Consider the following 13901-nt stretch of genomic DNA (forward strand, 5'->3'; position numbering starts at 1 on the left):
GAACCAATTTCAGCCCAGAAACATTACTAAGCTCCCTTATGGACACAGCCAGACAACATCTCAGCACAGGGAAAAAATGCTGCTCATACAACTGGACCTAACCGCAGCATTTGACCTAGTAGACCATAACATCCTAATCCAAATTCTAGACACAATAGGTATCTCAGACAAAGTATACTCCTGGTTTGAAGGCTTCCTAAAATCTAGAACATACAGAGTAAAATCAGATAAAGTAAAATCCGAACCTTGGTCCAACCCCTGCAGAGTACCACAAGGATCCCCACTATCCACAACCCTCTTCAACCTATATACAGCCTCTCTTGGGACATACCTGGACAATCTAGGCCTAACCTCCTATAGTTACGCAGACGACATTACTATTCTCATACCTTTTGATCATCCAAAGACCGCCATGAAAAAAATACACTACACTGAACACTAGAGGCAGTAGCCACCTGGATGAAAGATTACAAACTGAAACTCAATTCAAAATTCATCCTCCTCGAAAATAACAAAGTCCCAACCATTACCAATATAGAAATCAACTCAATCAATTACTCCATTCAAACCACCCTAAAACTGCTGGGAATGACTATAGACAGATGCTACACCATGCAACCACAAATAAACAAAACAATACAGAAATCTTTTGCAGTTATGAGAAACCTAAGACAAGTCCAAAAATTCTTCAAAAGAACTCAATTCCAACTCATAGTTCAATCCCTAATCCTAGGACTTCTGGATTACTATAACATCCTATACCTCCCCTGCCCTGCAACAATGACTAAACAACTACAGACAATCCAAAATACAGCTCTAAGACTCATCTACTCAATAAGGAATCACGACCATATCACAGAAGCATACATCAATTCACACTGGCTACCAATTCAAGAAAGAATACTATTTAAATTCTACTGCATACCATTTAAATCTTTAAATGGAGACGGCCCAACCTACCCGAACAACCGCCTTATCCAAACAACCTCAACCAGACACAGAAAAACACACACCCTCTAATCAAAGATACCAAATGGAAAAAACTATACAATGGCCTCCTAGCCACTCAAGCAGCAAAATTAGATAGCCAAATCTCCAACCTAATGATAACCACTCCAGACTACAAGATGTTCAGAAAAGAAATAAAAACTATACTCTTCAAGAAATCCCTGAAACAATCTTAACATCAGTTACCTTCCTTCCTCCCACCTACTTCCTACTTCACAGATTCTACCTATACTACTCCTTACCTCCTCTAGAAATCACCAATGATCTTCCATTGTAACCCTCTGTTTAGAACTCTTTTGTAATCCGCCTTGAACTGCAAGGTAATGGCGGAATAGAAATCTCTAATGTAATGTAATCTTGGCACAGAATGTTCAGCAGCACCTGGAGGGCTTGAAGTGGCATAAGGCATATGGGGACATACTTAAAGATCTCAATATGTATACTTTGGAGGCAAGGCAGGAGAGGGGAGATATGATAGAGAAGTGTCATAGTAGATATGCATGAGGTATCTCTTTCAGTTGAGTGAGAGGGCATGGGATGAAGTTTAGGTGATAGGCTCAGGAGTAATCTAAGGAAATACTTTCTTACAGAAAGGGTGATGCATGGAATAGTCTCCTAGTAGAGGTGGTGGGAATAAAGACTGTCTGAATTCAAGAAAGCATGGGACAAGCACATGGGTTCTTTATAGGGAGAGGATAAGATAGTAAATGCTGCGAATGGGCAGACTGGTGGGCCATTTATCTGTCATCATGTGTTTGTTTCTATGGTTATAGGGAAAAAAATCTCTCTCTAAAAAGCTTTTAGACTCTGTTGTATTTTGGTTATTTTGCTTATTCATTTTAAAGATCCACTATAATACAGTACTCATCAAAACATATCCGCTATAATAAAACCCTTAGCGTGCATGCGCACTTCAAACTCTGTGAGTCCGTGCTCCATGCCTCGCATGCGCAGTGCCTGTCTCAGCTGATTTCTTGCTTTCTGCCCCAATCTCTGACGCTGGTTGACTTCCTGCCTTCTGACTACGCTTCTGCTGCAGGGACGCCTCTTCTTCTCACCCCTGGACAAGCAGCGGCTGTGGTTTCATCAAGCAGCTACGGGGCATTTGCTAGGCCGGCCCACTTCGATAATACGAGGCGGGCCGGCCTAGCAAAAAGCCCCGAGGCTGCCCGGACTACCGGATGCTGGACAGGGGGGAGCAGGGAAGGGAGAAGGGGTACTACAGGACAGGGGGGAGGTAAAAGGAAGGGAGAAGGGCTACTGCTATACAGGGGGAGCAGGGAAGGGATGCTGCTGGACAGAGGGGAGGTAAAAGGAAGGGAGAAGGGCTACTGCTGGACAGGGGGAGCAGGGAAGGAGTGCTGCTGGACAGGGGGGAGGTAAAAGGAAGGGAGAAGGGCTACTGCTGGACAGGGGGAGCAGGGAAGGGGTGTTGCTGGACAGGAGAGGTAAAAGGAAGGGAGAAGGGCTACTGCTGGACAGGGGGAGCAGAGAAGGGGTGTTGCTGGACAGGGGGAGGTAAAAAGAAGGGAGAAGGGCTACTGTTGGACAGGGGGTACATGGAAGGGGTGTTGCTGGACAGGGGGGAGGTAAAAAGAAGAGAGAAGGGCTACTACTGGACAGGGGGAGCAGGAAGCAAAGAAAGAAAGAAAGGCTTCAGCGCCCCATTGTGCTAAAAGTTTACACATCTATTCTAGCACCCGTTAATGTAACAGGCTTAAACACTAGTATTCTAATAAACCTCTTTTTACTGCTGCAGTTTAGTTGTCAGTTGTGGTTATAATACATCCATTTTGGTTTTATCTAAGTGAAAGAAAATAAAGTAAATTGGCCACAAAAGGTTCTATATCTTTTAAAGAAAATAGAAGGAAGCGTAAACGAACTTACTAATTTGTAGGCTGTCTTTACAGCAGGAGTAGCTTTGGTCACTGCTGTGTTGATTAGTGCGCCCCCTTTCTGTTAAAGTAAACATAATGCATTATAAATATTGCAATAAAGATCTCTTTTACTAATCAAATAACTATGATAGTGCAACATAACACATACAATATGAAGTCAACAGATCAAGGAATCAATTAATATTTCATAGTTATAAACCTATAGTACAAGGAAATCCACTGCATGTAAATCTATCTCAAGTATATTCATTTTGATAATCCTGAAAACCTGACTGGCTAAATGTGGCTAAAGAAGAGAGTTGAGGAGCACTTTTCTGGAAGGCTGATACAATAAAGAATACTATTCTTCTGCATACATTTTAATTACCTAAGGCAGACATTACAATAACTCATAAAATGTAATAATTTTAACATACATAAAAAAGTATTAAACCCATATGGGAAGTATATAAAAAAAGAAAACCACTAAGTGAAAATTAGCTTATACTTCCAATATAAAATAGTACTTTAAACATAAAGCTGGTTTTACTGCCTAAGCTTTAAGTCTACTCTTTAAAGCACTTTTCTATATAATGGGAGTCTATGGGCAAGCAATTTCAAAGGTTACAAAAATCTGTTGATAATAAGGTGAGATATGGAATACCAGGAAAAATCTCTAAAACAACTATCCAAAAAATTGGAAGATCTACAAAACAGAACCAGCAGATCACTGCCAATGACTTACTAAAATGTTTTTCCGACACCTGAGTGTTGTCCACAGATCTGTTGTACGAGGGCGTTCAATAATTTATCTACCTTAGTATTAAAGAAAGTAGCGTGTTGAAACAAGTCTGTGCATGTTGTGGCATGTCTCAAGGTTACTCATGCACAGTTGCGGCTCAGTACGAGTCTAATATTCCAAGAGACAGGATGACAGGAGAGTGTTCATGCGAATCAAGTAAGAAACTGCTAGATTTAGAGCATCGTTGATAAAATTTCTCACAAAAGAAGGGAAAAAAACAAAGGAGATCCATGAACACATGACTATAGTTTATGGTGAATCTACCCCATCATACTATAAAATAAAATTTTGGAGCAAGCAGTTTAAGTGGGGAAGAGAGTCCATTGAAGATGACCCTCATACTAGATGGCCTGTGGAAGCAACTTCCACAGAAATTTACAAGAAAGTCGAGGATTAATTTTGTCAGACAGACAAATTAAGTTTTCCCAAATAGCTGAAGAAATGGACATCTCGGCAGATACAGTGTGGAAAATAATTCATGAAAAGTTGGGCATGTCCAAGATTAGTGTAAGATGTGCTCCAAGAAGGCTACAAGGCTCCAGTGTTGTTAGGAGAACCTGGAGATCCTCCTTGAAGAACAAGTGAATTTTTTTCATTGTTTGATGACTGAAGATGAATCTTTGGTCTATCACAGAGATGAGACTTGGGTTTATCACAGAGGTTGCTCTGGGGAGTCCAAAATAGAGTCAATACCGTGGAAGCACAAGTCATCCTCCACTCCAAAAAAGTTCAAGGCAGAAAAATATGCATGCAAAGTCATGGCAACTGCCTTCTGGGACAATGGACTTTGCTTCTGGAGTTCATGCCACACAAGACAACCATAACCGGGGAGAATTACGCTAACATAATGATCACTTTGTGGGAGTCAATCAAGGAGAAAAGACAAGGTAAAAAAAACTCACAGCAGGCATACTGCTTCTTCACGATAATGCTTCTGTGCATATGTCACGACAATCACAGACTGCATCTGAGAATGTGGGTTCAGCAGCTGAACCATCCACCTTACAATCCTGACCTGGTTCCCTTGGATTATTTTCTGTTCTGAGTTTTAAAGAAATCTCTCTGTGGACAGCGATTTTCAAGTGATGAAACCACCAAGGAAGCTGTGATGTCCTGATTTGAAGATCAAACAGAAGAATTCTTTTCAAAGTGGTTAAAGTCATTGCAGGAAAAGTAGATGAAGGGTATGGAGCTATTAGGGAACTATACTGAAAAATAAAACAAAAATATTTTGAAAACTTTTTTCTTTCCTACTGAGGTAGATAAATTATTGAATGCCCCTTGTATGTGCCTAAGGGGGTGTTACAGAGTACTGACTAAAGCAGGGGTGTCCAATGTCGGTCCTCGAGGGCCGCAATCCAGTCGGGTTTTCAGGATTTCCCCAATGAATATGCATTGAAAGCAGTGCATGCACATAGATCTCATGCATATTCATTGGGGAAAACCTGAAAACCCGACTGGATTGCGGCCCTCGAGGACCGACATTGGACACCCCTGGACTAAAGGGATGTGCAGACTTTTGCACCTGTCAGAATTACAGTTTAATTTGAATCCATAAAAGAGACTTCAAATATTTATGCATTAAAATGTGTAGTGATATTGTGAAACTTTGTATGATTTAGAGGTAGTATTAGCTTATTTTCACTTAGGGATTCACAAAAACACATAATAATCAGGGGTGCATAAACATTTACACACAACTGTATTCTACTACAATACGTTAAACATAAGATTATCTATTACCTCAGATATCAGCCATATAGAAACCCTTCTATGAACACAACTACTATACATTACATATGATAAAACTTATTATACTTCCCTACTACCATACCTACCTAATAAGTATGGAATGCAACAAGAGAATTATTGGCTGCTTTCACAGGAAAGCATTCAGTGCTTTTAAAAATGTGGCTGCATCTTAAATACATTTCTGAATTAGCTGGGAATACACTAAGCAGATCGGCTGTGATAAAAAATACTACACTGGATAAAAGAAAACCTTATGGACACAGTCTCCTGTTGAAAATAGAATGCGCTTGCCAAGTAATATTCAGACAATATACAAAATGACCTTCTTACCTTTACTGTCTGCATCCAGGGCTGATAAGATTTTGAATTTCCTAAAATTTGTAAAACAAACAAGTTAATTCTTAGCTTCTTCAATAGAAGAGAAAATGACATACCCAAGGTCATGGTTGGTTGAGACTTCAATTAGTATGAGATTGGAAGTCTCAAGTTATATGACAGGCAACATTTATCTCTACAGCAACACTGGAAGTACTGTTTGAATTTGCTCAATAACATATCTAGAACTGGAAAACCAGGGCAAAAAACAGGCTTGATGGAAGAGCACATGGGAGAGCTTAAGTAGAATCTACTCGCACTAAACTAAACCTTTACTTTTATGAGTATTAAACACTCTTAAAACCACAGACAGCAACATTAGGCAGAAAACCAATGTGCAAGAACAGAAAATTTCACAGCTCAGTGTAAGCTGCTTGATGAAAGCCTCACACACTTTAGAGGTATTATTCTCAGGGCAAGTTATAAAAGGTTGGGAAAGACGACTCTATCCTTTCCCAATAATGATTCATATTGCAATTTCCTGCCTTCTGAGGATATGGTCCAACACTGATCTTATTCACAAACCATGAGCTTTCTTAAAATCAGTGCTGTTTTGAAAATGAGAACATTAAGCACAGTTACTTACCGTAACAGGTGTTATCCAGGGACCGCAGGCATATATTCACACATGTGGGTGACATCATCCACTAAGCCCCAGTACTGACAGCTTTAAAAGTGTATTGCCACTTTAAGTTTTTAGAAACTTCACAAATGGCCCGCATCACTCATGCGCGAGTGCCTTCCCGCTCGACGTAGGCTCGCAGTACCTCAGTTCCATAAGCAAGCTAAGAAACTAACCAGGGGAGGTGGGTGGGTTGTAAGAATATCTGCCTGCTCTCCATGGATAACACCTGTTACGGTAAGTAACGGTGCTTTATCCCAGGACAAGCAGGCAGCAAATTCTCATATATGAGACTCCCTAGCTTATTGCAATTGGATGGAGGGAGAGTTGGCCATTAAGAAAATAAATTTTCCAATACTGCTTGGCTGAAGTGACCATCCCATCTGGAATAAGAATCCAGACAGTAGTAAGACCAAGTAGCGGCTTTACAGATCTCATCAACAGGAGTGGAGCATAAGAAAACTACTGAAGCTGCCATAGCTCGGACTTTGTGAGCTGTGACTCTACTTCCAAGGTGTAGCCCAGTCTAAGCATACCAGAAGCAATACATGTCGCCAACCATGTGGAAATGGTTCTCTTGGATACAGGCCATCCCAACCTGTTAGGATCAAAGGAGATGAACAGTTGAAGAGATGTTCTATGCGGCTGAGTCCGCTGTAAATAATAAGCCAAGGCTCATTTGTAGTTCAAAGTGTGAAGAGCCGTTTTTCCAGTGTGAGAATGAGGCTTAAGGAAGAACACTGAAAGCACAATCGATTGATTGAGATGAAACTCAGTGACTATCTTTGGAAGGAACTTTGGATGGGTGTGAAGCACTACTTTGTTATGGTGGAACACTGTAACAGACGGGTCTGCCACCAGTGCTTGAAGCTCGCTGACTCAACGAGTAATGGAGATGAGAAATACTACTTTCCAAGTGAGATATTTGAGCTGAGCTGAAGACATTTGTTCAAATGGAGGCTTAATGATTCTAGAAAGAACAACTAAGATCCCAAACCACTGGAGGTATTTGAGAGGTGGTTTAACATTGAAAAGTCTTTTCATGAATTTGGAAAAGTATGAGCAGCCAGAGGTTTACCGTTGACTGATCCATGAAAAGCATTTATAGCACTAAGATGAACTCCAACTGAAGTGGTTTTAAGACCTGAATTGGATAAATGGAGAAGATAATCCAATACAGAAAATATAGAGTAGGATGAAGCATTATGATGATGAAGAGTACACCACATAGAAAACTATGTTCACTTCTGTTGGTAGCACTGCTGTGTTGAAGGTTTTCTAGATGCATTCAAAATGAGCCGGACAGGATCAGAAAGATCAGTGTCAGCTGAGTTCATCCTAAGAGATAACAAGCTGTCAGGTGCAAGGACTGTAGATTGGGATGCAAAAGAGACTCTGTGTGAGAAGATCTGCAGGGGTATTGGCTCCTTGAGATTGAGCTGAAGTAGAAGGAAGAACCATGGTTGTCTGGAAAACACATAAAGGAATTTGTGCATCCAATCCAGGAGAAAAGCATCTGCTTCTAGACCAGTGTTTCCCAACCCTGTCCTGGAGGACTACCAGGCCAGTCGGGTTTTCAGGATAGCCGTAATGAATATGCATGGAGCAGTTTTGCATGCCTGGCACCTCCATTATATGCAGATCTCTTTCATGCATATTCATTAGGGCTATCCTGAAAACTGGCCTGGTGGTCCTCCAGGACAGGGTTGGGAACCACTGTTCTAGACGATGTGGAGAGTACTGTCTGGAGCAGAATTGAGGCAGCTTGTGATTGTTGGGGATTGTTGAGGAGTCCACCTAAAGAAAAAAATATCTGATGCAAGACTGTGGAGTTGAGCGTCCACTCGTGTGGCTGGAAAAATCTGCTGAGTTTGTCGGCGAGAGAATTGTTCTCAGAGTGAGTGGCCATGGAAAAGAGGCGTTTATCCAGGAGGATATAGTCCAGCCGAGTATACACCTTATGGGCATGAGAGTATAACGTAAAGTCAGTATCATAAGGGTGCAGGGTACGCCATACATCTACCAAGTCAAAATGCTGAGCAAGAAAGCCCTGTTATCATGATCCCTAGTGCGCGCCCGAGGTGGCTTACAATCGACTCCGGGGTTCACGGTGATATTTAGGTCCCCACCCAAAACCAATTGAGATATGGGCCAGAACAGAAGAAAAGAATTTATGACAGTAAACATTGGGAGCATACAAGTTACATAGCAGCAACTTAAGGCCCCAGAGCTCACCCAAGACCATTACAAATCGGCCCTCCGTGTCTAGAATTTGTTTATGGAGATGAAAAGTGAGACTCTTATATAGGAGAACGGCCACCCCCCTCTGTCGACTTACGAAGGCTGAGAACACCTCCCCCACCCAGCCACGTTTGAGTTTGGTATGTTCCAGCCGAGAGAGATGTGTTTCTTGTAGGAAGGCGATGTCAGTGCCTATTTTGCGAAGACTAGTCAGCACTCAAGTACGCTTAACTGGGGACTTAATACCATCTACATTAAATGTAGTCACTTCGAGTTCAGCCATAGTCACCCATGTAGTCAGCCATACACTCCCCGGAAAAGAGAGAAGTCAAACAGTGACACACCAACACCAGCCGGTCCAGGGCCTCCCAGACGGGCCCCCGTGGCTGTACGAGAAAATCAAGCCAACACAATAAGATTGCAGAGTCCCCCTCACCTGCTTCTCCCCCCTTCAGAACTCCAAGCATCCCCCGAATAACACTATCACCTCTAGACATACCAAAACCCACACAACCAAATTCAACCCTCTGCTCCCCCTCCCATACTCATCCTGTGTTTCCTGTACACAATCCCAAATGCAATCCCACTGCCTACCCAGAGGAGACCCCCGCCCCACTCCTCAGAAATCAACCCCAAGATACAACCATACGAACATAATGGAAAAACTGGCCAGATCAACTCAAAGTCATGCCTTAAGTTGAAAATCTGTGTCAGAAACCTGGCAACACCAAGTGGCTCGGGTGCAGGAAAAGTCAGCAGGATAGGTGGCAGATCAAGCCCAAGACTCTCCAGTGATGCCGCCATAAGTCCAGGCACAGGAACCACTTGAAGCAGACTATACAGGAACTGGCAACAGACCCGGTCACAGCTATAAGGCATCCGAAAGAACCTCCAAGCAGGTCACATAGATGCAGGCAGCTCTCCGCAAGGCTGGAACAGGCGAAACCCCAGGCCAAGGTCCAAGAACAGGAACACTCCAATGCTCGGGTGAACCTCAATGAGAACAGCAAACAGTGCGCAAGATGAAAATCAAGCTGGAAAATTTCTCACATACGTGCGGGCCTCCTCCACCATAGCCAGTGTCACCAAGGTGCTATTCCTCCAGACCCGCAGCTTAGAAGAAGACAGGGTAAACTGGACACCCCTCTTGTGGAGTTCGGTGCAGAAGGGCAACATCAGCTTGCGTTACGCCACAACTCGCACCGAATAATCATTAAACAATAGCACCTTCGCCCCGTTGAACTCCAAGGCTCTCATTTTACGAATGGCCTTAAGGAGCACCTCCTTACCTCTCTGACTGTAATAGCGCGCTATGGCCATGCGCACCCGTTTACCATTTGCCGCCTTAAGGCAGATACGGTGGGCTCTCTCGCAGTCGAATTGCAGGCCAGAATCCAACAGGCCCAGTTTATCCGGCAGCCAGAATCTGAAGATCCGATATAAATCTGCATCGGGAACAGTCTCGGGCAAGCCAATAAGCAGGAGATTGTTACGCCGGCTGCGATTCTCATGTTCTTCAAGCCGGTCCTGCATTTCGGCACTTTGTTTTTGTAGAGCAGACACCTGCACCTCCAATGCAGAGCATGCGTCCTCCTGGCCTGAGATGCACTGTTCCACTTCAGCGATCCTTAGGCTCTGCACATCAAATTTTCCGTGGACCTCCTCCACTGCGGACTGGAGTTTGTTGAGGTGGTCCGCTAAAGCTGCAGTCACCGAGCGGGTAATCTCTTGAGTCGCCTGCAGGGACAGTGAACGAGGCAGACTCCTCCGCCATCTTGACTGCAGGTGAATGAGGATTATCGCAGGGTGGTTTTGCGGCTCGTATTGGCATGCCAGAATGCGTTCCACTGCCCAATGCAGTAACAACAGACCGGATCACTAGGCACACCTCTCCCAGGAAGATTTGGGGCTGGGTGCAGTAAAATAGCAGAGAATAGAGCAGATTTTGGCAGAGTCGGTGTGGAACTTTCATCTCCTGTGTCTGTTCAGGCAGGCTTCATCACGTGACCCCCTTTTTCAAACATTCTGGTGGATTTATTTTGTAGCCTCTTCACCCATCCCCCTCCCCCTTTGCCCTCTCCAATCCCACGCCGGCTCTTTTCCTCTCTCTGTTAAGTCCTAGCTCACGCGCGCTGCCTAACACCAGCTATGGCAGGATATACATTTCAAATCTAATCTAAGGTTTGGCTTTATATACCGAGTCATCATTCTATGAAAACTCGACTCGGTTTACAATAGTTAACTTAACCGGTTAAAACCGTAAGAAATAATGACAAAATTTCAGAAGATTAATTTTCAAAGTGTTTAGCAAATAAAGTGGATTTTAAAGATTTACGAAAAAATTGAAGCGAACCAGAACTCCTTAAAAGAAACGGAAGATCGTTCCAAAGTTGAGAAAACTTAAAAATCAAAGATTGACTAAAAATCTTGACTCCTTTAATCCCTTTCCTGGAAGGAAGGGATAGTTTAAATTGTTGGATGCCTCTTGCAAAAGAGAATCTGTAGACATTCCAAGATAAAGGAATAAGAGGAATAAAGATGCCATATAGTATCTTAAAAGCAACACAAGCACATTTAAATTAAACTCTAAAATAAACTGGGAGCCAAGACTCTGGAGCAATGGAGTCACATGATGAAATTTACATTTCCCAAAGATCAATTTTGCAGCAGTATTTTGAATCAATTGCAATCTATAAAGGCAGATTTTTGTAATGCTGAGGTAAATAACGTTGCAGTAATTAAGGCGAGCTAACATAATTGACTGAACTAAAATAGAAAAATGACAATGATGAAAGAGATGTCTAACCTTCCTCAGCATACGTAGATTAAAAAAACATTTCTTGACTACAAAGTTAATTTAACCCTTAAAAGAGAGAGAGGAGTCAAAAAGGGCTCCTAAAATATTAGCAGAAAACTCAATTTGTAGAGAGGATCCAGAAACCAAAGCTACAGAAAGAGGAAGACAGTCCAATTTTGGACATAACCATAGTAATTTGGTTTTAGTTGTGTTCAGCTTCATCCAGACAGACTGAGCCCAGGCATGAAGTTTAGAGATACAAAGATTTACTTTAGATACCAGGTTAGTAATGTCCAGATCTATCTCTATCTGACATGCTGTAATCACAAAATAGAAAATAAAATTATTTTTTCTACCTTTTGTTGCCTGGTCATTTTATTATTCAAATTATGTTGGTCTAAGGCTCTGGTTTCTCTGTGTTTCCTGTTAACTCGCTCGCCAAGGTCTCCTGATCATTTGACGTTTTCTTCTTTCACCATCCATCTTCCATCTCTTTCCATCTTCCCGACTTTCCCTTCTCCGCCATAAACAAATATTTCTGTTTCTTTCCCACTTTCTAACATCTCTCTCTCTCTCTCACTCCCTGCCGTGTGCCCTGGGTCAAACCTCTCTATTCCTCATCATGCAGCATCTCTCTCTTCCTCCCCTCTATTATCATGTGCAACATTTCTTTCTCTTTCCGTGCACCATCTCTCCCTGCCCTCCACCTGTGTCCAATATTTCTCCCTCTCTCTTCTCCACGCATGTCTTCCTCCACTCTATCATATGCTGGATTTTTCCCTCTCACCCCTTCCTACTACTTTGTTGCATCTGTGGTCAGAATATCTGGGGAGGAGGAATTTGGAAGTCCTCAATTGTCTACCAATGAAGGAACTGTTGTAACTCTGGAGTGACCGGTTACAGGTTCAGTCTTTGGAATGCTATGCCAGGTTATCTGAGTTTATGTAAAAATACATTGTAATTTAAGAAGCTGTTAGAAACCCATCTGTTTGCCCATATCTGGATTTGGGTGTAAGCATCTTTAAATCCAGAGAGCTTAGCCAATCATTTCCCTGAACCATGGAAAGAAGAGAGCCCAGGGAAATCAACCTGAATTTTTCTTTTACCAGATATTTGTTCAGGGCCTTTAGGTTTAGGATTGGATGAAATCCACCTGTTGTTCTTCCCCTTGTGGAATGGGTTTAACCATATGGGCCTTTAAAAGGGAAGAGTTCCTCTTTCAACACTTCCTGATGCTAAAAGCTGAGTTCTGAAATTCTTGATGAGCTGTTTTGAGGGAGATGATGCCAATTTAGGGTGCCACTTCTTTTAAAAAAAGATTCAGCCTCTCTCCAACTGGCAGGTTGTCTGGGACAAATACTTTTATGTTGGCTGTGTTCTGCTGGATTCAAACAAAAGATTGTCTCCTGCTTTGACTGAGCCTCTGGTTGGATCCTTTACTGGTGGGGCTGGGGGCATGAGGCCTAAGCCTGTTGGGAAGAATGAATTGAGGAAGTGTACCTATGCCTTTGAGAGTAATATGGACCCTTTTGATTGGCGCTCAAGAACCTATGGAAAACGGCGAATGCAGAAGAAGCAGTCTGAGACGGGGATTTCATAATGTCAGTCTGTTTCTTTATAAGGTCAGTAAACTTCTCCACTTTGTCCCCCAAAAGACTATCACCTTGCTGAGGGAAGTTGGCCAACTTCCCCAGGTTCTCAGCCCACTCTACTAACCAATATGTATGGTGTAAACTCAAACGTTGCCCAAGATATGTGCTTTTAACACTCCTTCTGTCTGTTTGCTAGCTGGCAAAGTTCTGTGACTGCTCTGTGTATCAAGTTCTTCAAATATATGCTCATGTAGAGATCAGCGGACAACAGCTTGTCCTGTAGAGGATGCATGTGCATCTTCACCCAAGGGTCCACCTTTACAGTTGCAGCTATGGTACCCGAGCTCTTGGAGGTAGTGCTAGGCCATGGGGGCTAGCCTAGCCAACAGGCCCACTATTTGTTCACAAAACTTCTGTTTGTGTGCCTCTGGAAGACAAGACACATACACTTTAATGACACCTCCTTCCCAATTTTGCCTATAGACTTCAACAGCATGCACTCACTGTGCCATGCTGTGATGTAATGATGCCTCAGTCTGCTTCAGCTCACATGTGCAGCTGGGATATGGGGAAGGAATACTGACTCAAAAATGAAGGTCCAGTTCCAAATGTTGAAATCTTCAGATGCCAGTCAGATCGAGACCGGACTGAAGTCTCAAACTTCCATGGACCCGTGCATGAGGTGGGGAGATAATATGTCCTGAAAGCCCAAATGGACCACTCCAGGGGTCAAAACAGCCTGCATTCAAGCTTCTGATAATCATAGGGTGAGATAGTTTCTAGGGGAATGGACACCAAACAACTTAAATATTTAAAAAGGCTGGCTGAACAGGTA

At 42.8% G+C, this 13901-nt stretch overlaps 1 protein-coding gene across 4 annotated transcripts in view; it reads right to left on the reverse strand.

The window, feature by feature from the left end:
* Positions 1-13901, reverse strand: part of DENND1B (DENN domain containing 1B) — a 454561-nt gene that overhangs the window by 82864 nt on the left and 357796 nt on the right. For all 4 annotated transcript variants that reach the window (XM_033917142.1, XM_033917140.1, XM_033917139.1 and 1 more), the window contains 2 exons: positions 5770-5810; positions 2896-2964 (listed from right to left, as the gene is read on the reverse strand). In XM_033917142.1, coding sequence (XP_033773033.1) covers positions 2896-2964; positions 5770-5810 — 110 coding nt within the window. The remainder of the gene's footprint in view (positions 1-2895; positions 2965-5769; positions 5811-13901) is intronic.

The sequence above is a fragment of the Geotrypetes seraphini genome, chromosome 12 (genome assembly GCF_902459505.1).
Source record: "Geotrypetes seraphini chromosome 12, aGeoSer1.1, whole genome shotgun sequence".
In the NCBI taxonomy this organism is placed as follows: domain Eukaryota; kingdom Metazoa; phylum Chordata; class Amphibia; order Gymnophiona; family Dermophiidae; genus Geotrypetes; species Geotrypetes seraphini.